The sequence below is a fragment of the Poecilia reticulata genome, linkage group LG13 (assembly GCF_000633615.1).
Source record: "Poecilia reticulata strain Guanapo linkage group LG13, Guppy_female_1.0+MT, whole genome shotgun sequence".
Lineage (NCBI taxonomy): Eukaryota > Metazoa > Chordata > Actinopteri > Cyprinodontiformes > Poeciliidae > Poecilia > Poecilia reticulata.
Genome location: NC_024343.1, coordinates 15,533,268 through 15,560,122, shown reverse-complemented (window position 1 = coordinate 15,560,122; position 26,855 = coordinate 15,533,268). Strand labels below are relative to the sequence as shown.

The 26,855-nt window shown below is 39.4% G+C and overlaps 1 protein-coding gene across 6 annotated transcripts in view; it reads left to right on the top strand.

Moving 5' to 3' along the window:
- Positions 1 to 26,855, top strand: part of grik4 (glutamate receptor, ionotropic, kainate 4) — a 347,487-nt gene that overhangs the window by 230,991 nt on the left and 89,641 nt on the right. For all 6 annotated transcript variants that reach the window (XM_017308264.1, XM_008425649.2, XM_008425647.2 and 3 more), the window contains 2 exons: positions 4,747 to 4,925; positions 9,950 to 10,003. In XM_017308264.1, coding sequence (XP_017163753.1) covers positions 4,747 to 4,925; positions 9,950 to 10,003 — 233 coding nt within the window. The remainder of the gene's footprint in view (positions 1 to 4,746; positions 4,926 to 9,949; positions 10,004 to 26,855) is intronic.

The following is a 26,855-nucleotide window of genomic DNA, read 5'->3' as shown; positions in this document are numbered from 1 at the left end:
AGGTCAGACAGTAAAGAAAGAATAGAAAACGGCTAACTGAGTAAGCTGAGTTTGATTACAACTGTTGGCAACAATTATGCAAAAAGTGTATGATTGGGGCTTGGACACAACAGCTGAGATCAGATGAAGCCATTTTTCATATTTATAGTGGCTTTAATAACAGCAGTAGTTCAGGGACAGCAGCAGATATTGCTCTCATATCTGAGGATAAAACAGCTGCAATATTTCTCCAGTAAACAGGTAGTCTAAAGAAAAGTACAAACCACTTTCAAATTCCTTACAGTCCTGACCTTGACTTCATCACAGATAAAAATTAAATTCCAAAAGTGGTTTTGTGACCTTATTCTTAACATTTACGTATAAGTCTGCCAAAGAAGTTGAGAACTATTTCTTCTGTAGTACAGCCCAAAAAAATAGTCTAAGGCAAGAAGAATACGAAGACACGTACAGACGTACAGTCTTTGAAATGTTGTGTTAACATATTGGCTTTCTTTAAACAAACCACATGCAATTCAGTTTTTATTGTTATTATTATTATTTCTTTAATGTGTCTGCAAAAAGACCTTTCTCATAAATGTTTCCTCTATCTACAGGCATAAGGTTCATTCATTTGATTAACAATTGGTTTTATTTTGCAGGAAACGCATCTTACAAGAATCCAGCACGCTGCATGTTCTTTCTTCTCAGTGTCTCTGTTATTGTGCGTGTACCTTACAGGCTGAGCTGTCTGGCATTCTGAAACCATCTAATGTCACAAACTCGATGCGAAATGGTATTTGATGGCCTGTAAAACAGTAGTCAATGGATGCAGGAGGCAGACCAGGAAGGCGGCGTAAAAAGAGGCTATTTCAAGCTCATCAAAGTGATTCAGTGTAATACAACAGCGGAAGCTGAATTGACAGCTTCCAGACACAGACAGGAAAGCCAACAGCAGCTGGGACTGATGTCTCAGGAGTAATCACATACAGGTTATATAAAAACAAACACACATACACTGATGTACTGCCACACAGACAGGCCATAAGACATTCAGACTGGGACATAATTATAGACTCTCTTAGACATGATGTCGGTAGCTGAGAAGCACAGCAGTCAATGTTAATTTATTGGAGAAGATGAAGGAACCGAGTTTGATAACTTGAAATAGCCTCAGCAAAATTGGTCTCCCCGTGACGGATAAATTGCTCTGCTGTCATCATGGCAAAAATCACAATAAATATCTGTTGACGCCAAAGTGTAGAGGCAGGTAACGGTGGTAATGCAAACAGTTTTCTATAAAGTCGTGTCCTTTCAGCGACTTTTCTGTATCAATATCGGGAAACTTTGCATGAATGTGATGAAATCTGCCAAATTGTCAAGGTGAGACTTGTGAAGCTGTCGCGTATGCTGTGCTTTACTGCTCTTCAGATGGCTTCTTTAATCATAAAACGCAGCATACATTTCTTGAAAGCAGGGTGTTGTCATTGTTGGATGTTTTAATGATGTAAACACGGAGGACGGGTGTGAAGAGACAGTTTTCAGATCAGAGCCTGCAGGTTTAATATGACAACATGTTTGCATCCTTAAATATAAGCAATTAATTTACAAGTGACATTTATACTTCAGCTTTAATGAACACCGATTTAAATGTCAGCTTAAACAGACTAAGTAGTTTCAAATAATATCTGCTTGCTTAGAAATGCGTTCATTATTAAGATGTTTTTGTCAAGCAGTGTATGATTTACATCATCGCAAATTTTAAGATGAATACAATGTGCAGTTCTCAAATCCATCGTTCTGTTGTATAAACCTGCTTATCTTGCCATCAAACATTTGAGATCCCAGTCGTTCATGTCTTTTTTTGGGTTCACATTTTAATTCAGGTTTTTGAACTTCAAGTTAAAGTCACAAACTGATAGCGAGCCATTATCCTCAAAGATTTTCTGGTAGGAAGCAGAATTTATGTATTTTCCAGGGACATAGTGCCATTTTATAGCACAGTGAACTATCTACGTCACCTTTAGTTGTTATGAAAATGCTGATAAATACTGTATACATAAATATATAAATTGGCCATTGACACATTTAAGAAGCTCTTTCCAACACATTAAGATTCTGAGGAAACATAAAAGCTCTTGACCATCACACTGCCGATACGTTTCTCCCTATGATGCTCTTTTTCTGAAATTCTGGGGTTTTGTGAGGCGGACCCTTTGTGAATATGTTTTATTTATTTATTTTTATTTTTTTCCTTTTTAATTTATTCCTTTAGTATGTCAAGTTAGGTTTGCACTGCTTTAGATATTCTTCAACCTATTAATGGATGGTTCCCAAGCAGGAAGTTCCCAAACCAGGAAAGGTTAAACACTATTCCGGAGTTAACCCTTTTTTAAAAATCAAATGCTTTAACTGCAGGTTTGTTTGTTTTTGTTTTTGTAGTTTCAAAGCCTACCGAAGGGCTTTATAACATCTTGAAGAATAATAAAATTTGTCAAAAGCTGTTTCTCAACTGTTGTTGAATTACTTTACAGGGGAGTAAGATGTGTTGCTTTTGGTGATCTTTCAACCTTCTTAGCCTGACTTCAAGACTTCTTGATTCTGCAGGTGTGGAAGTCACCATTCTTATAAAGATTCTGTGAAAAGCGAAATGACTACTACAACAACAACAACAACAACTTAAAACCTCAGTTTGAATGTACTTAGGTTATCTTAAAATATTATAATTTGTCCGAGGATCATTTGAGGATGATCCTCAAAAGAAACAAAAGCCGAAGACATTTCAATGTGTGTACACTTGCAGTAAGTAATTTCAACATATTAATATTATTGTTGTAAAAAATTTTTAACTTTCCATATACAACAATGAGGCTGAAAGATATTTTCCATCAGAATTTGATTGAACTTGGTTAGCATTGCTTAATTTGCATAGAGGTTCCCCCTGTTTGTGAGTCTCATCACACCTGTGCATCATGTCCTCTGTGCTTGGCACCAGAATACAAAACAGATGGGAAGAGCAAATTTCAAGGTCAGGTAAATACCAACAGTGCAACCACTAATCTGGCCCTGACAGCCTTGTTCAGTTTGTATTTTTCCCATAGCATACCTTAAAAATGTGTCTATTCTCATTTATGAAAAAATTAACTAATTACATCACAGGAACTGCTAGTGTAAGACTGACTGCCAGGACTGTTTTAGTTAGACTTGCTTTAATTGGGACACATTCACTTACCTTATCCGGGTAATGAGTTCACCACAGTTTTTTGAGACTTGTGTTATGTCGCCTTTGATTCACCCCAACTTAATGTCCAGAATTTATTTTAGTGCAGATGCAGACTTTTGACAAAGCAGACAATTTTTGACATTGTCCATAAGTAGGGTCCTGTGATTTCCACGTTGTGCAAAACAGTCAATTAAATAATCTGATCATTATGTGCACAATATAGAAGCACGGACATGCGCAGAGTTATAAAATTCCCCAAAAACACAGGAAAAAGTTGTACTTCTGTCTGTGCTGGACATAAACAAACGCAGAAGAGTGCTCATTCAGTGTTTTTGTACAAAAAAAAAAAAATCTTTGAAAAAATTATTTCACACAACTCTGTATGTGTAGATTAGATTTTGTTTAAAACTCTTTTGGGTTTGCATGATTTTGTAAATTATGATAATTGAATGCAAATTTGGCATTTTTAATGGACTTTTAATGCAACTTTTTGAGCAACTTTGCATTAAAAGTGTACCGAATGACACTTCATGACAACTGTCATAAACATTCATAAAGACTTCTTTATGTTCATGGCAGATGTTATGTCATGTTTATGACAGTGTGATGTCAGTCTTATGCACACCCCTTCAAATAAAGTGTTACCCTCTTTTGTCTTTCGCCATCATAAAACTCTGTTTTGTATCTCAAACGTGAGAAATATTTGTTGTTTATCTTTGGAATAAAAATATAACTTTGGCAGAACAGTCTTAATATAGAGCGTACTTGAAGGCTCAAATATTAAATATCAGGTATACTCAACAAAAGTTGGAAAATTACACAAATGGGCTAGAAATCAGTTAGAAATGTTTTTTATTTTAAAGGCTATGCTTTTCTTTCAGGACTCTATTTCTATGTCATGAAATTGTGATTAGACTCTGATAAAATATTTGCCATTTTCATCTCCATCAACAAATAGAACCGATACAATTTGCAATCAGCCGGCACATCTAGGACAGGCATCACAAGGAGAGTGGTGTGTTGCAGTCAATTGCCAATGGTTGTCAGTTTAAGCAATGAATGAAGATTCACCAAACCCTCCAGGATGCCTTATAACTGGACCGAACAACAGTACCAGCATTTCAGGAAGTTTGATTCTAGTTGTGTTTTAGTTTTGCTTGAGGGATTATCGTCGTGTCGGGCAGTTTGACATCTCGGATGTCGTCTTTGCAACACTGTGCAGGGTGTATTGACATTTATGGGTGCCTTCATGTACCCTTTGTTTCCACCATCGTGTCACTGTGACATCTGTTCGCCCCAGTGAAGATAGTGAAGCAGCAAGGCGCTTAGGCTGACTTTAAACTAGTGAGCTGGAAGAAAAGCTGCCATTGCCAAAGAAGGAAAGCTGGTTGGAGCACGCAGGAGCAGAACGAATGAAAAAGATAATAAATCTGAAACGTAGCGCAGAACAAGACAAAACATAACAGAACAATGTTTGAAATGTTTAAAAATGTGTCGTCTTCTGACATACGATCCTCACATGTGTTTTCTGTATGTTTCATCGACAGGCTTGTTGAACTTGGAGCAGCTGCTCAGACAGTTCCTAATCTCCAAGGAAACCCTGTCAGTGCGCATGTTGGATGATAGCCAGGACCCGACCCCTCTCCTGAAAGAGATCCGTGACGACAAGACGGCCACCATCATAGTGGACGCCAATGCCACCATGTCACATATCATTTTAGAACGGGTAAGTATATGTCGCATAACGTTCATGTTATCTGTGACTCTACTTGCCTGACTTGGCTTTTTACATATATTTCTTACAACATGCAAAGAAATGGCAAGGCGTATGAAAAATCTAACATTTTATTCTGCAACCAAAAAAAGTTACCTGCAACAGACATGTCCTTTTTTTTTAACCAGATAACTTTTTATTTTATCTTTATTTTCAATATCACTCTAAATAAAGTAAATATAATTTTCACCACAAAATTTTATGTTTAGTCTCAGATCACAAGATTGACAGAAAATTAAATGGTTAACCCTCTGGTTGTTTAGTCCCAGAAGGTTAGAAAAATAACTGAGCTGTGCACCAGTGCTGCACAAATCAGCTACAATTAGGAATTATAAATGAGGACATCGACTCAAAGAAATACATTTTTAAACATTCTGTGGGGATTTGTGGACGACTGTGTCATAATAGATCAGGTTTTTCCTCTTTCTAATGTGGAATAGAGCCAGGATTAAAACACATGTAAAGTGAAACAAAATGCTATTTGAGTGAATTTGTTGGTTCCTTTTTCTAAAGGGACATTTTTTACATTAAAATGCAAATGCAGTATGCAAAGCTATAAAGCAAAAGAGCTTTCAGACACTATTAGTTTGTCCACTTCCTGCCTCTGTGTATGAGCGACCTTTTTGTGCTTCTTTACTAATGGAATATATGAGTAGTTACTGTCTCAAAATAATACTAACACCTAGGATTTCACCATGAAGCGAACCCTCTACTTTTTAATGGACACACGGGTTCTGAAGAAGACGTGATCGCGTCGTTCCCCTTTTAAAGAAAAATGCTCCACATTGTTTCCTAAACTCAGTAAATGGATGTCTGTAGAGGCGTTAGCATTAAATGGACAGAAAAGAGGGCCAGAGGGAGAAGATTTTATTCATTTCTTTCATTCAGAAGCTCTGTGCTGGTAGCAGCAGGTGTCCATACCGTCATGTCTCCTTTACGTTTTTGTCTCTGCTCCTTCTGTTTGGAGTTTACTTCATTTTACACACAATATATATTCATGTTATTTCCTCAAAATTTCACTTTGTATTCTGATGTATGTTTTTTTTTACCCACAGTGCCTTTAAAAGTATGTGAACCATTCAAACCTTTGGGCTGAAAGTAAACATAATCCAACATGTATTTATTATTATCTTTCCCTTACACAGGAACGGGTCGTGGAGTAGTGACACAAACAACCTGGTTCTTTTTATCAGCTCTTTACTCCAAACTGTAGGAAAACGAATTCCTCTGTTGTCCTATAATGGGGACATTTCAATGCAACAGCAGTGAAGTGCTAAACAATCAAAGTAAGTCAGTTCCTACAAAGATAAGAATATGCAATATGTAAGGCAGAATAAAGAACAACATACTGTACAGTAAGGGCAAAAATTCAACATAAATACTGTATAGTTATAAAAACCACTGAGTAGGTAAAAAATTTACAAAATGTGTATGTTGGCATTCAAAAGACCATTCAAAATAAGTCAATAAGTTAGAATAAAAATTGTGCAACAGCGGAGATGTTATTCAGCAAAGATGTGCAAATACCAGAATATATGGAAACACTTCTGAGTTTGTGATGGTTATGGCATCTGACAGCTTCTGGGAGGAAGGAGCTACAATAACTCTCCTTAGTGCACACAGGATGCAGCGCTCTGTCGCTAAAGGAGCTCAGTGAGAGCTCTTCTTTGTTTTATATTCTCTTTGCTTGCACTGCAGCTATTGTTGTTTTTTATATTTTAAAATGATATTTATTTGGTGGATAAATACAATACAAAGAAAGAGGTGGAGGTTATGAGTGCTTGCTCATTGTTCACTTTTTTGTTTTTAATCACATTTCATGTGTTTACAATTAGTTTGTTGCCTTAATTGTTATATTTAATGGTGCAAAAGAGGATTTTTGTTTCTGAAAAAAGAAAATCAAGTCAACGTTTTTATTCCTCCACTATGTTATCTTTTTCTTTTATTTATGTTTTTTTATGACAAATAGCTCTAAAATGTTATTTCTATGCTCTACACTTCTAGTAAAGAACTACATGGGTATTTGACATTTATATTTGAAATGTTATATTTAATGAAAACATATACATATCCAGCGCCTCGGGAAATCCCAAGAAACAGCCGCTCTAGTGTATATTAAGTCTTGTTTTATTCACAGACGACTCCATGACAAAGGCTCACTAGACAGAAGCTCACAGCCTTATTGGAAATGGAACGAAAGCTGAAAACTTCTAAAAATATATATAAACCAGACAAAAGCTCACTGCTGTTTGCACACCTTCCCAGTCATAGCTGTTGACAGTCAGTGCTGAGCGTTGGAGTTATTGCATACTCTAAATGAACAGCCTTTCTCTAATACCCCCTTGTAGCTCATCAAGTTTGGGGACGATTCCTCTGTAGCTTTGAGGGCTGTTCTTTCAGAGATCTGATTTGTAATGTGCCAACATTCAAATGGCCAAAACGCCTCTATTTTTTTGTTTTTTTTGTTTGACATCATTAGAAAGCTTAGAATCCACACTTTCAGAATCTGTCAATAACTCAAAATGCCCCCTGGGGAGACTTGTTCCTGGTTTTCTCTAGAAACTGCATCACTGTGATGTTATCTGTACTGGTTTCCTCACCTGTAGGATGTCATATCCCTAAGGCATGTTGGAAAAGCAAACATATTCTTGAAGTGATAATAGTGAACTAGTAAAGCAGATATACTCTGTGCCAATCTGCTTTATCAGTTGATTTGGTGGACAAGCTGATTCCGAGTCCATTGGGATTGTTTTCAAACTACTGAATATATCATATTTTATGCTGCTGTAAAATTATTACAAAATCCGAAAGTTTACCTTGTTTTGTTTGGGGAAACATACGGTGAGTCACAGCTGATCCGGACATTGATACAGCTGGCAGGCTCAACCAATATGACTCTACATAAAAGCACAGATGTTTGTTTCAGCTGAATAAACGAAGGCCTTTATAGCTGTTTATATTGTAATAAATTGCATGTAGGTGAACTCCATTTCTAAATTGGTAACTCTTGAAGTCTGTTGGTTTTACAAAATTTTTACTTGGGGGAAGTAAATCAAATCAAATCAAATCAAATTTTATTTGTATAGCACATTTCAGCAGCAAGACATTTCAAAGTGCTTTACATAATTAAAATAAAAACAGAAATAAACAGTGAGAAAGAGAAAGATTTAAAAAAAAAAACATTACATCATTAAAACGTCGAAAAGAAAGAAAAAGAAATTAAAAACATTAAAGACATAAAAACATGGAAGACATCAAAACCCGCACTCTAACCCTAATTTAGCCATAARCAACTCTAAACAGGTGGGTTTTAAGTTGAGATTTAAAAGCACCCAGTGTTTCAGCTGTTTTACAGTTTTCTGGAAGTTTGTTCCAAWTCTGTGGTGCATAGAAACTGAATGCTGCTTCTCCTCGTCTGGTTCTGGTAGTAGATTATTATCCCTGAAACTACGTGTTCATGTTCTGTGAACTTTATAATTTTGCAGCACTTTTGTGTTGGTCCATCACAAAAGTCCTAAATATAAACATCAACATGTGTGCTTGTAGTTTGACTGCATACGCTACTCTCACTGCTCTTTATATGATATTTTTAAGAGGCAATCCTGCAGCAGATTGCTTTGAAGTCCAATCTGTGGTTTAGCTCAGAGATGCCAAACATGTCAAAAAGTGAATGACTACAAATCTGCCAGTCTCTGACAGTCCTTAGGGTTTGTCCTAAATGAAAAGCAGGAAGCATTATTTAAAGGCAGTAAATGGGTTTCATTTTTCATCCTGTGATTGTTTTGTTTATGTTCTGCTCTCTCTATGAAATCCGTGCAGCAACCATACATCATGACATGAACCCTGCTGTATGTTGTTAAAAGTGGTAGTCACCCAAAGAAAATGTGTCGCGCATTGTTATATATAATTTTCTGCATCAGAAAGAAAACGGTTTTTCATCCTACAGCTTTGCTTTTTTTGTGTGAAACTAAAGGGTAAATGCCAACCAATAATTGTCAGAAAGCTGTAATTAGTGGACGTAGTTTAATGGACGTTGTTTTAAAATGACGGTGCTCGCTGTTTAAGGATACGGTGAGTTTATCTGGAGTTCTGTCACAAACAATTTATTTGCTGCTTTCCTGTAATATTTAGTAGCGTTATACTTCTTAGAAATTTATTTTCTGAGCTTCTTTTTTACACCTCATCTGAATTCATAACTGAGTCTTGTTAAGAGCACACGTTCAGGAACATTCTTAGACATTAATAATTCTTCACTGACACAAAATCCTCAAATCATTTTCATGTTTGAGATGCTCATTATGCAAGTTTTGAACATGAACATATCAAAACATTCTGATTTAAAAAGGAAATATTCAAGGATAAGCTTCAAATGTGGCACATCTGAGTCGGGCATTAGGCTTTTTTTTCTTCTTTTTTTTATTTAAGCCCTTTGTACCTACAAATGCAGTTTAAATTTATGGATTTAAGATTACCTGTCTGTCTAGCTGGATTAAACTAAAGTCGCCATCTTAATGAATTTCTGTTCAGATCATGTGTTTTAAGAAAATAATCTTCATAAAGTTCACCCTGCCCTTCGCAGCTGCTCCTCGCCGACTTTGATTTAATCAGACTGTGTGACAGCGTCGAGCAGCATACCAATGGAGCTCAGAAATTAATTGCTCCATCGAGAGGTTTCGTTAGATGATGATGCGTCGGTGCTTATCAAGATGTGGATTTGATCTGCATGCTCAGATGAAGCTCCAGTTACATGACTCAGTGACCTCTCAACTTTTTTCCTCCCTCCTTATTTTTCCCTCAGAGCCTTATGTTTTGTTCTTCTCCGCCCATTTGTGTGTCTGACTTTGAACTTCACACAGTTTATTTATTTATTTTTTCTGCCAAAGACGCTCCTTAGTTTTGTTCTGGTCTTTATAGATGGTTAATTTTTCTCACTTTTTACTCCTCTCCCTTTGCCCTTCTTGTCATTTTCCCTGCAGGCATCAGAGTTGGGGATGTTATCTGTCTACTACACTTACATCTTCACCTCCCTGGTAAGAAAATGCATTGACATGTTGGCAAATATAATACAAATTTCACACCTAAAGGAGCACATCAATAATCTAACGCTGCACTCATGTAATGCATTACAACAGAAAACTTTAATTGGTACTCTACTTTGAATTAATGCTTCATTAGGAAGAGCTCATATAGAGGACTGATGGCACGGATTCATTATTTCAGAGTTAAATGGTTGATTTTCTACCTCATTTTGTTGGACAGCGTATTAGAGACTTGCTGTAGCGACCACCGTGGCTCCAGTCATTGGAGAGCATTTTAGCACCAAATAAATAAATAAATAAGTGGCGGGACTTGATTAAGTTTTTAATTGAGTTAATAGTAGTCTGCAATAGATGATTTCAATTAATCACATTTTAGTGGTAAGCTATATATCAACAAAATAAGCAAAATTTTCAATTCAAAACCATTTTTGCTACTATTTGGTTATTCAACCATCAGATTGTTGCAATGTGCTTTTACACCCATTCAATTTTCAAGCGTTTTAGAAACCCCTGAAAACTGAGGTAGCTTCTTTTTAAAAAAAAATACTTTCTTAGAAATGAGGCATGTGGACGTTGACACGACCGTTGGAGACGTCTGTGCTCGCTACATGTTTCACATTGAGATGTTGTTTTAGACTTCTGGCTCCTTTGTACACAACTTGCTCATAAAAGTGGGTGAATTTCAAGACGTCAAATTGCATCGTCACATTTCTTATGTTTATGTGTAGAGCGTTTTTCTATCTTCTGTAGGTTACACTTGATTGTGCTATGAAGCAGCACAATTCTGAAATATACATAATGCCACTCCTTTAAAATAAATTATTTAAAAATATGTTTTTTTGCTGCTAGTACTTCTGGTGCTGCTGCTGCTAACACTTTATTTAAGAATACAAGAGTTAACTAAACTCACTGGATAAATGAATGATTTTTTACTGTTCTCTTTCTTGTTGATTGTGATCTTTTTATGAATGCTTATTGGTAAAGTAGAGGTTTTGTTTGCATGATTGAATGAACATTTCTTTCTAAACCAAAGTATTTCAGAGTCTTAGCAGCTCTGTTCACATCATCTATTCTAGTTGTAAACCTATTAGGACATTTTGTCCGAGTTCTTCATTTGGGCTTCTTGAAGTTGTCTTGGTTTTTCGGAAACTTTGGCGAGATCTTAGTGGGATGATCTACTCTGGGTAATAATCTTTTGACAATCAAGCCTGTGTTTCTCACAGCTCTGCTGCCTTTTGCCCTGATATATACCAACCCATTTATAGTATGTAGTGTATTCCATCCGGTGACTGAGCTCTGTTTCTTGAATAAAAGAATAATTGATACAGCATCAATTCACAGCAGATTCAGTCTTGAGGCACCGAACTAGTCAAATAGGTCCAATTGCTATTCAATTACATTTACCAGCCACTTTATTAAGTAAGCCTGTTCAACAGCTTATTAACACTAATGGCAGATCTGTTGATCACCTGAGAGCAACTTACTACATTTAAATATCCAGATGGCTGTAAAAAGCATTTGTTGCAGCTTGACGATGATGGAGAGGAAAAAGGACTAGAGGGAGTCTGAACATAGCGTGGTTTGTTGATGCAGGCCAGCGGGATCTCAGTGTTTCAGAAACTGCTGATGTGCTTGTATAAGTACAGAACATGGTCCCAAAATATCCAGCGTACTGCAGTTTTGAGGACAGTTTTGGCAGGTGGGTACAACATGATAGAAAAGCAACATAAACACACATGTTACAACCAATATAGTGTGACTGAAACCATCTCTCAATGCACAGCAAGTCACAGCTTGACGCAGATGAGGAATAGCATCAAGTGTTGATTTGTCAACACTTGTTGACAAATCTTTCAGCTAACGTCAGAAAACCGAGACTATAAATCTGCATCACTTTTTCAGAAACACAGCTGGCAAATTTTGAGTTCAATAAGTTTGAATGTGTGTGGGAAATTGAGAAGATTGTTTTCTTGTTTGCACTAAAGTCTAGGTATTGGTGGAAAAGGGTGGAGGAAGCAGAGATTCTGTTTATGCCCAGACTCATCAGTTGCACTGGCTTACATCCGGTCAGGCTGTGCTGACCTGATGTAAATATCTAAGCCACCCCTCTTGTGTTGGGATCTCTATGTCTGAGACTTTAAACAAATAAATAACTATTACTTTTCATTTTCTTTTGACAAGACTCAATTTTCAAAAACTGTTTCTAATGGCTTTTCCAAGTAAAACACTTGGTGAATATATTTTCTTGACTGCGCCAGCCGGTTGAACATCTCCAGTGGACCTGCAGTCTGGTATTTACTGTGTTGAGGGAAGGCCATCATCCATTCGCAACAGGAAGAACCGGCAGTCCAAAAGTCATCTGAAGTAAGATTAGTCCTTGGTATGGTTAAGACTAAACCCCAAGATTTCAGTCATAATTTCATATTCATCGCTTGTTTCTGTTTTTTCTGCAGCAATAATTTCACACTAAGCTTAAGTACTTGATGCTATCCTGTCTGTATTTCTGGAGCTAAAGCAGCCTCCCATTGTCTTTGTAGTCATTAGTTTAATCAAAACACCAATTCTCCTGGACATGATCAAATGCTAATACTTCAAACCTCAATTCGTCACTGATTGCAAATTATTCAGTGTTGGTCAAGAATCTTTTTTTTTTCCAATTCTGTAACTTTGATCATTATCTAAATCGTTCACATTTTTATTGTTGCTTAATTGTCTGTTTTATATGTGAATGAGTAGCTTATAAAATTAACAATCACGTCGGCAGAAGTCTTGATGTGAAAATGTCATGAACCAGCAGACCCCATAATTCACTTTTTGAGATTTAGTGGCACCCTTCAATCCTAACGACCTTAACTTTGAATAAAATTAAACAAAATAATTTAAGGAAAACATTTAATTTATGCCTTCTTTTTACCAGTGTGTTCCTTTTATATGACATGCCTTTAAAAAACTGCCTTACAGCAAAGTGGTGTAAAGTTGGCCATTAATCTGTGATGAAGCAGCCAAACATGTCAAAGCTGCAGCCTTGCATTTTTTTACAGGCTCAAATGACGACTTGAGTGCTTGTCCATAGGGAGAGAAAATACTTTTTTTTCAAGTTGGTTTACATCAAATCCACTTCAGAAAAAAGTCCCTGTCTCTGATGTTTTAGCATTCAGAGGGCTTGAGGTCAGCAGTGTTATGTTCTGAATGCTAACACTGCAGAAGCACACTGCCGCAGAGGGGTGAACTCAGTAGTTTGAGCTAGGTGAAACATGAACATTTAAATTGTGACAAACGATAAATGTTGTTTGAAAGCAGCAAAATAATTTATCCCTCAGATGATAGTTTTATTTGTGCCTGGTCTGCTATATTTCCTTGAAAGCTGTAACATGGCGTGAATCTCAGACAGGTGTGTGACATTGAAGAATTTAATCAGCAAAGGAATAAGTATCGTTTTTATCGTGTGTCATTTATTTAGCTGGATGGAAGTATAAGACAGCATGATTGGCTAGAGTGGGCATGTGGTTAAAAACAAAAAATAAACAAACAGCCATTTGTCTTAATGGGCTCAGATTTTCTGGACGCTTGTTTTGATTTATCTTTTTGACATTTGACACGCTGCAACATGTGGCCGGTCCTGAATTTCATCTAGTTCTCTGATTAAAGTTTATACTGGAATATTGCAATAAAATTGTGGAGTTACTGCAGATTTTCTGCTCAGCAGGCATGAATAAAATGGGCTTTATCCAAAAGCAGACTTAATGGTGTGCAAACATTTTTAATGATATAAATTTCTGTAGTTTTTGTGAACTGCTTAACTTCAAATGTCAGTGCACTGTTAAATTTATAATATGTTCTCATAGCTGTCGGTGGAGAGTCCTGCCAGTCTAAACTGTCCTTTTTCTGATAGATTATTGGTCAAACAACATTTACAAAGATTAACTTAGTTTGCACTTAAACAAGAAGCTGTCCATAAGAATCTAAAAATCTCACCACACAATTTAGCTCCCAACACAGTATTTACGCAGTGGTGATGGGTGTTTTGTTTTATTTTTTTCTGTTTTTCCCAGCAAGAGCTGCACTGCTCTTAACACTGCTTAAAGTTCGAGTTCACACATGAAAACTGCCAGTTTTACTAAATGTTCAAATTGTGCATTAGAGTTTAGTTTAAAAAAAAGACAGGCAAAACAAAAGATGAATGATCTGAAGATAAAACTGAAAGGTTTTAATTACGCTTTTGAAGCAATTCATTCTCACTCACTGATTTTCGCAAAGTCCTTCTGCATGTTTTCTTGGATGTTTCTATTTTATATGGCAAAGGAATGATTAGGATTGAGATGGAGAGACATTTGGAAAGTATTTGTAGTTGCGATGTGAAGTTATAGAAGCTGACCACTGATCTGAGGATAACATCTGCATTGGGTTAAGATGTGAGACGGCTATCTGAGGACCATAACGACGGTGGCTCAGAGAAAATCTGACTCTACAGTAAACTTAGCAGATAGCTGCTCCTTTTTGTAAATTAATGAGGTTCAAAACACTTTGCTCTAATAGCGCTGCTGAGAGGATTCATATCAAGCTGATTTATGACTCATTAAGCGTATGCTAGCTTCCTCCTCAACCCTTGAAATACCGTCTTCTGTTCTTGCTCTCTGTTCTCCTTCAGCCGGCTTATTTTTTCTCACTTTACATGTTTTCACATTGTAAATAATCTTGCTTTTCTTCTGCTGAAGGACAGCCCGCAGATTTTTGTACTTTCTCACTTTACATGTTTTCACATTGTAAATAATCTTGCTTTTCTTCTGCTGAAGGACAGCCCGCAGATTTTTGTACTTTCAAAATAACGACCCATCAGCCACCCATTCAGTGACACCATTTTCCTAAACTAAAAAAAAAATCCAGCTATTGCTCTGTGAAGCACAATAACTTTAGCTGACATTATTTAATGATCAGCTGGGTGCCCTTGGCAGTCAGGGATGGCATGCAGAAGCTGTGAGATTAAAAACTGCTAAGCTTTTGTCTCCTTAGTTGTTGTAATTAGTGACTCATCCTAGTTATTGTGTTTTAAATGGCTCTGGCTCTTACATAAATACACAGAAGAGGACAAAGGGAACTTTCAGGATGCGCTTTCCCTCAGTTTTTCAGCGCTAATTGTACTTCTCCGGACATAACACATTGCATTCTTTGTTTGCTTTACCATACGCTTATGAAAGTGCATCACCATTTTATCGGGCTATCCTTTTCATAAAAGCTGTTATGTCTTCAAGCAGCTTGAAGCCCTTTGAACAGGCAGCGTCCAACGTGATGTTCTCAAAGCATGACATGCAACAAAAACGCAAGTGGGTAGTTAAAACAATGGTGTTTTATTTCATGTTTTTTACCCTGTTGGCATTTGTTTTGTTTAAATTAAGCCCATACACTTTACCTGAAAGGTAAATCTTGCTTTGTTCTAGGAATCTCTGTACATACAGGTTTTATGTGGCGTACATGACAAAAACCTGCTTTTGGGGTGAGGACTTACTCTGTATTTTGATCTTCTTCTGGTAGTTCTCTGCAGCTTAAATGTACTTTTTGAAGAAAATAAACAAGTAAAAAAAAAAAACAATATGTCATTATGCATTTTAGATTACCTGAAAAACTGTTTCACACAAATTCAAGATTTTGCATGACATTAGATTGTAAAAAATGTGTGGAAGGTAAAATTTTGAAAAACAAAAACAATTTAAATTCAATTCTTGATTGAATGTCAGTTTGGATCTTATCTATTACCAGTACATAATATATGTAAAGAGTTAAATGGAATAGTAAATGCTAATGTGTCTTACTTGATCTTTAATCTTACAAGATAATAAACACTACTATATCTTTATGATTGATTGTGTAGTTTGGCATCTTCAGATACAAAGTTGTGTGGTAAGATTGTGTTTATAAATGTCCATCTAGTATTGTCTTTCAACTTTAAAAAAAACAACATACTTTTATTTATTATTTCAGGGGGAAAAATCCCTATTTAATATTTTTATCCTTCTTTATATTTCTAAAGCATTCCGGTGATTTTCTACACTGTCATTTGCTCAAAAGAAAGCTGTCATTATTCCTCTGTTATAAAACCCAAGACCGGCTTGTAAAGCTCAGTGTTACGAGCCTTTTATATCTGCTGGCTATGGTGGAAAAAATGTTTCATCTCTGTTGGAAAGATATACCGTTACTTTCCATAAATACAAACACCTCTGGACGCAATATAACCTTTTTTTTTTTTTTTTTTAAACCACTCATCTCAGACCAACACAAGATATACTAAAATAAACTTGCAGATCTCCATGTGTTATCAGCGTAAGAACTTGATCTGTTTTAATTAAGTGTGTGTGGGCAGGCGGTTTCACCTTCAGATGGCACCTAATTAAATTTTTGTAGAAGTGAAAGTTCAGTCCTGAACTCCAGATTGGAGTCGCTGGCCATTTTAAACCGTGTCGTAGATCTGAACAGTTGCCGCATATCACTGCGTAATCTGATCAAAAGAACATTTAATCAATCCAAATTGCTTTCAAGAGTTTTTGGGTGTAGTTGTAATCCCAGGAGGGTAAAAGTGAGTTACAGGTCCCACCGTGTTTTGATAAATTATGATAAAGTAGTCATTGGTTTCAGAGCGGGCTATTTTTTGGAGAATGAACTGCTGGTTATTTAAGCTTCAAAGGTACTCTAAAGGACCTAATAATGTTCCTAATATTAGGTATTTGCATGGAAAGATTCTATCCTCTTAGTAGTAAGAGGCTGAACATTATTTTCAAATCAGCCTTTAGCTTGCCTTCCAATGTAGACATAAAATCCCCTTGTTGGAAAAAAGACGGTTATTTATGCATTTCATGCTTTGTAATTGTTACAATATTTCATGGATGCAGGTAAAGAAAAGTGAATAACTTGAGTGATACACTGCTTTCACGCCACAGTAACAGAAATTGAAGGGGGAAAAGCAGTGTGTAAAAAGAGGAAGTAGATATTATGGATATTTAGAAAGTCTGTGATTTCTTATTCTTACTGTGAAGTTAAATATTGGAGAGTTTGTCTGTTTGGAAGATAAATATAATGAAATATAAGATTTTCAAATGGTTTATGTAACATGTAGAAGTTCTGCAATGCTACATTTATGTTCAAATATAAACAGCCTACATTGTTTTAAGCTTCAGTTAAATGTAAAAGTAAATGTAACCACTTGTCTGTTTTAAATGGCGTTAAATCTTAAGATGTTCAGGACTCATGCTGCATTGTTGTTTCATGGTAATTAATTTGTATTTATACAAAAAACTTGAAGCTAGAGGAGAACTGGATGCCAAAAAAGAAAACAACATACCACTGAGTCAACAAAGAACCTGTATCTTGGCTGGAAATGAACAAGTAAGAAATCCCTCAACATATTGCAACTCAGAGTGAGGAGAGAGGTAAGTGTTCCTCACTTAGCTATAAGAAGCACTGAAGCCAAACAATTTAGACAAAATAGTAGGAAGCACTTTGAGATTTTTTTCTAATGAAAAGTTCAGTACAAATTACATTGATGATTATTATTATTATTATAGGAAGTAGGTCGTCCTGACTTGACGAGTTACAATTCAATTTTTTGTTGATGAATCAAACAGTCAATTTGGAAGGTTTGCCATAAATTAAATCACTTTATTTTCCAGATATTAACATAAATAATTAACTTATATTTCTGAAATTTTCTTAAAACAGAACTGACTACATACAATGTGGTGGACTGTAGGATTTGCACGCTTCATTCACCAGTCATTAGTAGGATTAGTTACCTGAACATAGTAATCTGAAAAATTACATTTATTGGTAAATACATGCATTTCTAAATAGGATCAGGTAAGATTTAAGGATTTGTAGCAGAATAAGTCATAACATGATGCATAGCAACTGACTATTAACTCTGTGAAGCTACAGAAACTTTTGATTATAGATGTTCATAGTTGACTAGCAGATCGTTCAGCCTGTAAACATGAATCATTCTTAATTTTCCATCCTTTTTGCATCCTGCTCTCCCTTCCCCATCCAGATATCTGAATTCTGTTCGCTCTACTTTGTCTAGCCATTCACTACTCCTGTCTTCCTGTGCTGACACTTCATCTGTATCTGGCCCTGACAACTCTGACTAACGATCTGCCACACTGCTCCTCTGCCTAATCTGTTTCCCCTGAATCATCATCTCAAGACGCTCATCAGTGTCTTCAAATGGCCGCCCATCTCCAGTCTTGGTTTTTCTCTTGCCCACTAACAGATTTAACTTCCAGCTGTAGAGAATGCTTTATTTTTCTTCAGATGATTTTTTTTGTTGTTGTTGTTTGTCTGACTAGTGTGATGTGAAGAGCTGGATAAGGAAGTAAGGTTAGGCAAGGGTAATTTGTTTCGTCCGTCATCACTGAGCAGAATGTTGACCTTCTTTTCTTTGTGCTCCCATGTTTGAAGCTACATCATGTGCAATTATATCACCCTGTTTCCATTATCCATACATTCTTCCATTTTCTATACCTACTTGTCTGTGCAGTCACAGGGAAGATGGCTCCCTATGTGCAGCAGTCGTAGAGCAAAAGGTCTCCAGTCCATCACATGGCAACACAAGCCATGTTTCCATCCAACTGGCACTAGAATTTTGGACCAACTTTTAAAAATTTTGCAAAAAAGAAAATGTGAATTAGTCATGTTTCCATCTACTGGTTTGGAACGAATCAGCCAGGCTACATATTTCCTCAGAGGTTGATGCTGCTCATGGCTGTAATAAATAAGCTGCAGAGTTTGCAAACTAGCAAACTACAGAAAAATCTCAGAAAAATCGAGTCCTGCTCTCTGAGCTTGAAGTTCACTATGTCAGAAGTTCGGCACATGTAGCTCGTGTGTTTCCAAATCCCCTTTTGCTCATTACGCCCTTTTTGGGAAAATCCAGAAACCACCTCAAGCAAGCTTAAAAGCTTTTTTATTTAGAATTTTGCCGTTTCCTTCAAACATTTCCAATGTAATACCTCAAAATGCACATGAAAAAAACACAGATGGAAACACGGCTACAGAGACGCTCAGGACAAACAACCATGCACGCACTCACTCATACCTCAGGGCAATTTAGAGATCCCAATTAACTGTGTTTGAACTGTGAGAGGAAGCCGCAGTACCTGGAGAGAACCCACGCATGAGTGGGAAGAATATGCAAAGCCCATACAAAAAGACCCTGGGCCAGCATTCGGACCGAGGACCTAGGCAAGCAACAGTGCTAACAACTCTGCCGCTGTGCAGCACCTTCTTCCATAAAATTTAGTTTTATAGCTTGCAAATTTAATTGTAAATAAAAAGCAAGTGAGGATTTAGACGAGGTCCCTGTGGAGAGGATTGGTGAGAGTTAAGCATCTTTTTCTGATCCTTATTAAAAGAGCAAATTATCATCAGACAAAGCTCCCTGGAGTGAAGATCGTTTTTTTTGCTGCTCATCGTTTTTTAAAAGCTGTTAAATTCAACTTGTTACATGTTGTAATGGTCTCTGAGATTTGCTTTGAACTCCTTACCAAATTAGGTAAGGCGCTCTGTGATTTCAGGGGCTTTGGGCTTGGATAATGAAATGCAATTCTTAATCTGAAAATTACTTTTACTTGATGATGCTGATAAACTTTAGACAAACAGGTGATTGAAGTGAAGAATTCCTTCCCCCGTTTTTCGACTTTGGCTTGTTGGAACCAAAAATGTAAATGTATTTTACTAGGACTTTAAGTGAAGGACCTACACAATGTAGCACATTACTACGAATGGGAAGAGAACAATGAATTATTTTCACATTTGTCATAATCATAAAAATGTTAGTGTTTATTGTGCATTTATTAGCCACCCTGAGTCAATGTCTTTGCCGAAATTTCAAGTCCTTTGAGGTCTGCCACTGCAAGGTTTGCACATATAGAAACAGATTTTTTTATCCATTCTTGTTTGCAAATTTCACAAATTTAGCCACATCTTATAGTGACTGTAGTCTTTAAATTTTACTCTGGTTTTATTCATGTCACCTTGTTGGAGGGTGAGCCTTTGCCTCAGATTTTTTTCACTTTCTGACCATGTCTCACTGTGACAATGATGTTTTTAGGGTGTTAGTTTTTCCCCACAAAGCATCTTGAATGTAGCTCAAACTTTTCAGATTCATATTAACAAAGTGGCTTCTTGTATTTGTACTCATCTTAGTTACATTTGACAAGTTGCACAGGGGACTATAGCTATGGGTTTGGCCTCGATTTTGTTTCAACAACTTTTTCATAAAGGCCAGATTTTTGTTAGTGCACCAATAGTAATTATACTTTAAGCAGATTTATTCATCTCGTAGTATGTTTTCAGGTGTCTTTCCGTTTTTGGATGATGGATTGGGCATTGCTCTGTGATGTGATGAAAGCTTGGATTATTATTTTATAATCTAACCCCGCTGTAATCTTTTCCACAACGTTTCCTCTGATGTGTCTGGTGTAATCCTTGGGCTCTACGATGCCGTTTGTTCTCTGATGTTCTGTAATAAAAATATGAGGCCTTCACAGAACAGATCCATTTGTGAGCAGGCGGAACGTGCAAAGTTCATCCAAAAAGACCGTAGACCGAATTCTGAAGGCATTATATTGCACTGGATTTTATTTCAGATTCCTTTTTTTTTTTATTATTAAAAATTATTCCACTTCACAATCATCCACTACTTTGTTTCTCCACAACAAAAATGTGATAAAATCCATAAAATGTTGTGAAAGACAGAATATGAAAATGCTCAAGCGATATACTTTGGCAAGCTCTTTGGGATGTATCAAATTTTATTTTCTGTTGTATATGATAAATCACTATATATATATGATCCTCAAGGACCACTTACTTTTAGGTTAATGTTTCTGATATAAATCCACAACTTTAAGAGTTTGGGGGGCAAAAAGAGACTGAGAAATTCAACTGGGTTTCTACAGCTTTGTGCTGTGAGAGGAAAACTTTGTCTGTGGGAGAAAAAGTTGTTCACATGATTACACCCTCCACCACCTCCAGACCCACCCTCCTCCCCCCTCTCACACACACCCACACACGCACGCACACGCACACACACAGAGATTCTCCACTCCACAGCCTCCATCTAAGTGATTTGTATCCTGCGATCCAAACCTCTCCGTTGGATTGAATAAATCACATCAAGTTGCGAGTGACTCATCGTATGTTGACGGGATGCCTAATGTCATTTGAAGGTTAGATGAGCACGAGATTGGGCCTGGCAGTGCCCCGTGTGGCCCACTTTCACTTTGTGATGTCATTTTGAGCCTTGATGCGAGGCTCGCAGGCTCACTTTCTCTCACGCACAATCGAGTCCACGCAAAACAATCAAAAACACGCTTTGACACGTGGCGTCGGCTGACATATTATCCCCCTCTGCAAAGCGGGGGCCGTCCATTCCACCCCCTTCCTGCACTATCAACCCCTCGCCTGTTTGTTTTGTTCTCCATGTTCCATTTCCTCTCCACGCACCCATAATCCCTCCTGTCACTGCGTCGTCGTCATGCATCCTTGCCTGAACGTCTGCCGAAATATCCTGGCTGTCACACACACACACACACACGCACGCAAACACAAATGATAAAACTTAAATAAATAAACTCGTAGCCCCTTCCCTCCTCCCCTTTACCCTGCAACCCTTTCCTCACTCATACATACCAGTGTGTAACGTCTTGGCCTGCCTGTATGTGCTCCTCATGGAAATAAGCTGTATCGTTTTGGTGTTGTTTTGAAAATGCTTTTAATTAAATCCAGTTTAATTTAGTTTTATTTATATAGCACCAGATTACAACTAAACCTGCCTCAAGACACTTTGCAATTCAAGAACGTCCAATTCCCACCCAACTGTTTCCGTTTGATTTTAATTAATATCACACCAATTCATTCCAGTACAATCAGATCTGATCATACAGGGATCCCTGAATCCCCTCCTCAAACGACTGATATTCTGCACATTTTAGATGTTATTGCTTCATCTTACCAGATTCAAACTGTTTCGTTACCTCGCCAGCATATTATCAAGTTCTACAGATCCCTGTTAATGACATTTTAATTTCAATAATTTATATTGAAGCATAAAAACATTAATTCATTTTCTGCCGCTTATCCGGGGTCTGGTCGCGGGGGCAGCAGCTTCAGAAGGGAGGCCCAGACTTCCGGATGACCGAGCTTCTCACCCAATCTCTAAGGGAGAGCCCAGCCACCCTGCGGAGGAAACCCATTTCGGCCGCTTGTACCCGTGATCTCGTTCTTTCGGTCATGACCCAAAGCTCATGACCATAGATGAGGGTGGGAACGTAGATCGACCGGTAAATCGAGAGCTTCGCTTTTTGATTCAGCTCTCTCTTCACCACGACGGACCGGTACAGCGCCCGCTTCACGGCAGACGCTGCCCCAATCCGCCTGTCGATCTCCCGCTCCCTTCTTCCCCCATTCATGAACAAGATCCCCAGATACTTAAACTCCTCCACTTGAGGCAGAACGACCCCCCTGACCCTGAGAAGGCACTCTACCCTTTTCCGGCTCAAGAGCATGGCCTCGGATTTGGAGGCACTGAGCCTCATCCCGGCCGCTTCACACTCGGCCGYGAACCGCTCCAGCGAGAGCTGCATATCACGATCTGATGAAGCCAACAGGACCACATCATCCGCAAAAAGCAGAGATGTGATCCTAAGGCCACCAAAACGGATCCCCTCAACACCTCGGCTGCTCCTAGAAATTCTGTCCATGAAAGTAATGAACAGATTCGGTGACAAAGGGCAGCCTTGGCGGAGTCCAACTCTCACCTGAAACGAGCCCGACTTACTGCCGGCAATGCGGACCAGACTCTGACACCGGTCATACAGGGACCTGACAGCCTGCATCAAAGGGAGAACCCCCCACAAGGCCCTCCTGGGGACACGGTCGAACGCCTTCTCCAAGTCCACAAAACACATGTAGACTGGTTGGGCGAACTGCCATGCACCCTCCAGGACCCTGCTGGGGGTGTAGAGCTGGTCCAGTGTTCCACGACCAGGACGAAAACCACACTGCTCTTCCTGAAACCAAGGTTCGACTATCTGACGGACTCTCCACTCCAGGACCCCTAAATAGACCTTAACAGGGAGGCTTAAGTGTGTGACCCCTCTGTAATTGGAGCACACCCTCTGGTCCCCCTTTTTGAACAGGGGGACCACCACCCCAGTCTACCAATCCAGGGAACTGCCCCCGATGTCCATGCGATATTGCAGAGTCGCGTGAGCCAAGAAAACCCTACAACATCCAGAGCCTTAAGGAACTCCGGGCRGATCTCATCCMCCCCCGGGGCCCTGCCACCGAGGAGCTTTTTGACCACCTCGGCRACCTCGTCCCCAGAGATTGGAGAGCCCAACCCAGAGTCCCCAGGCTCAGCTTCTTCAACAGAAGGTATGTTGGTGGGATTGAGGAGGTCTTCGAAGTATTCTGCCCACTGGCCCACAATGTCCCAAGTTGAGGTCAGCAGCGCACCATCCCCACTATAAACAGTGTTGGTGCTGCACTGCTTCCCCCTCCTGAGACACCGGATGGTGGACCAAAATTGCCTCGATGCCGTACGGTAGTCTTTCTCCAAGGTCTCTCCAAACTCCTCCTGAGTTTTTGCCTTAGCGACCACCCGAGCTGCATGCCGCTTCGTATCCATCAGCTGCGTCTGCAGTCCCACAGCCCAAAAAGGCCTGGTAGGACTACTTCTTCAGCTTGACAGCATCCCTCACCGAAGGTGTCCACCAACGGCTTCGAGGGTTGCCGCCGCGACAGGCACCAACAACCTTGCGGCCACAGCTCCGATAAGCCGCCTCGGCAATRGAGGTACGGAACATGGTCCACTCAGACTCAATTTCCCTCACCTACCCCCGCACGTGTTCGAAGTTCTGCCAGAGATTGGAGTTAAAGCTCCGTCTCACAGGGGACTCCACCAGACGTTCCCAGCAGACCCTCACTACACGTTTGGGCCTGCCAGATCCGACCGGCTTCCTCCTCCACCACCGGAGCCAACTCACCACCAGGTAGTGGTCAGTGGACAGCTCAGCACCTCTCTTCACCCGAGTATCCAAGACATACGGCCGCAGATCCGATGAAACGATGACAAAATCGATCATCGAACTGTGGCCTAGGGTGTCCTGGTGCCAAGTGCACATATGGACACCCTTATGCTTGAACATGGTGTTCGTGATGGACAATCCGTGACGAGCACAGAAGTCCAACAACAGAACACCACTCGAGTTCAAATCGGGTGGTCGTTCCTCCCAACCATGCCCCTCAACGTCTTACCGTCATTGCCCGCATGAGCGTTGAAGTCCCCCAGTAGGACAAGGGAGTCCCCAGGAGGGGCACTCTCCAGTACCCCCTCTAAGGACTCCAAGAAGGGTGGGTAATCTGAACTGCTGTTCGGCCCGTAAGCACAGACAACAGTCAGAACCCATCCCCCCACCCATAGGCAGAGGGAGGCTACCCTCTCGTTCACCTGGGTAAACCCCAATGTGCAGGCGCCAAGATGGGGGGCAACAAGTATGCCCATTCCTGCCTGGCGCCTCTCACCATGGGCAACTCCAGAGTGGAAGTACGTCCAGCCCCTCTCAAGGAGACTGGTTCCAGAACCAGAGCCATGCGTCAAGGTGAGGCCAACTATTTCTAGCCGGAACCTCTCAGCCTCGCACACTAGCTCCGGTTCCTTCCCCACCAGAGAGGTGACGTTCGATGTCCCAAGAGCCAGCTTCTGCAGCTGAGGATCAGACCGCCAGGGTCCCCTCCCTCGGCTGCCGCTCGTAACACAATGCCCCCGACCCCTTTGGCCCCTCCGACAGGTGGTGAGCCCATTGGAAGGGAGACCCACGTCTCCTCTTCGGGCTGAGTCCGGCCGGGCTACGTGGGTAAAAGCCCGGCCACCAGGCGCTCGCCATCGTGCCCCACCTCCAGGCCTGGCTCCAGAGTGGGGCCCCGGTGACCCACGTCCGGGCGAGGGAACACCAGATCCAAAGTTCGACTCCATCATAAGGGGTCTTCGGGCTGCACTTTGTCTGGATCCTCACCTAGGACCTGTCTGCCTTGGGTAACCCTACCAGGGGAATAAAGCCCCAGACAGCATAGCTCCTAAGATCATTGGGACACTCAAACCCCTCCACCACGATAAGGTGGCAGCCCAAGGATCAGTGAAGCAGAAAAACAGATAAAAAAAAAAGGCCGGGCAATGGTACTTGAGGACAGCTACTGGACACCCTTTAAATAGCCAGATTCATATTTAAGTACATACGCTCACTGACCAGTTTATTTGGTGAACCTGTTTAATGCGTATCGCACAAAAGCAAATCTTATGGCAGCAACTCGATATATTTAAGCTTCGGCCAACATAAATACAGAAGTTCAAACAGAGTATCACGGGTAATGTGAGAAAGGAGATTTATAAGTGACTTGAAATGTGGGTTGTTTGTTGGCGCCAGACAGGCGGCGCTGAGTATTTTACAAACTGATGATCTACTGGGATTTTCACACACAGATGTACAGAGACTGGTCCTTAAAAAGGGTCCAGTGAGCTGTGGCCATGTGGACGAAAATGCCTTGCTTATGGGGGGAAAGACAGACTGGTGCAAGATTACAAAAAGGCTGTCAACCAGTCACTTGTTATAACCAAAGTATCATAATATCACCTTTTTTCTTTTATTAGGAGGTTGGTTATGGTTGCTCTTGAAGGAATGTTAACATTTTGATCCATGAAGTGCATTAACTCATGACAGCCCACAAAATCAATTGTTTCTTGTCTTCATGTCTTCTTCTTCTCTCATGTTACCATTTGTCTGTGCAATGCCCTCCGCTCTTCCGTCATCACATCATCATCTTCGTAGGTATCAGTCATTTTTGGCTGAAAAGTTAACGCTGCTATATTTCAAAAACAGATCTGCGTAAAGTGCATTTTCCATCTCACTCCGTACCCCGTTTGGACTGCTTCACTTTTCTGTTCTGCTTTGCCTCGGCCATCTTTCTCTCATCAACAGACTTCACTTTGGAATGACAAGCGGCGCCCTCTTCTGGATGGAGGACACACTAAAACGCTGAAAAACTTTTAAATGGACGCTCTTAGTTAATTAAATAGAACTCATATTCATCTAATAAATCATTAACCAACAATTAATCCTAATTTTACTAATTGTTTGCATCTCTAATTAGTAAGAATTATCAGCAGCAGGTTAGTGCCTTTTGTAATTTCACCTATTTCTTTTTTCTAGCACTCCTCCTTACTTTTATCATCCTCCATCCTTTCCCTCTTTTCTTTTAGAGTCTCTCCAGGTGTGCACAGTTGAATTGTATTGTTTATTCACATCAAATTTATTGCTCACAAAAGAAAATCATCTTCGCCCACATTTCCCAAAATGTGAATGCGCAGACATGTTCCTGTAAATAAATATAACACACTTGAATTTTACTGTTCCCTAAATGCTCTGGGGAACATAAGATTTATGTCACCAAAATAAAAAAGAAAAGGAAAAGTCTTGTCACTCAAACAGTTTCAGGGGAGCAACCACTGTGACTGTGAAAGTGATTGGGATTTAATTAATTCCCCTCCACGGCTTATGTAAAGTTCATATTTCACTGTTTAGACGCAGAGTTTGAGAATCAATCAACTGAGTAATAGAAAAGGTAATAAGCTGCACGAATATTGACAACAGAGAGCTGCATCCAGGCAAAATATAAACCAATATTATCATTATGTCTCAACAAGCATGTCTCACTGAATAATGTTTCCCCGCTTTTCAACCCTAATGCCGAGACGACATGTCATCTTTGTTAGGGTCTGCTCTGATTGTGCTCCCGC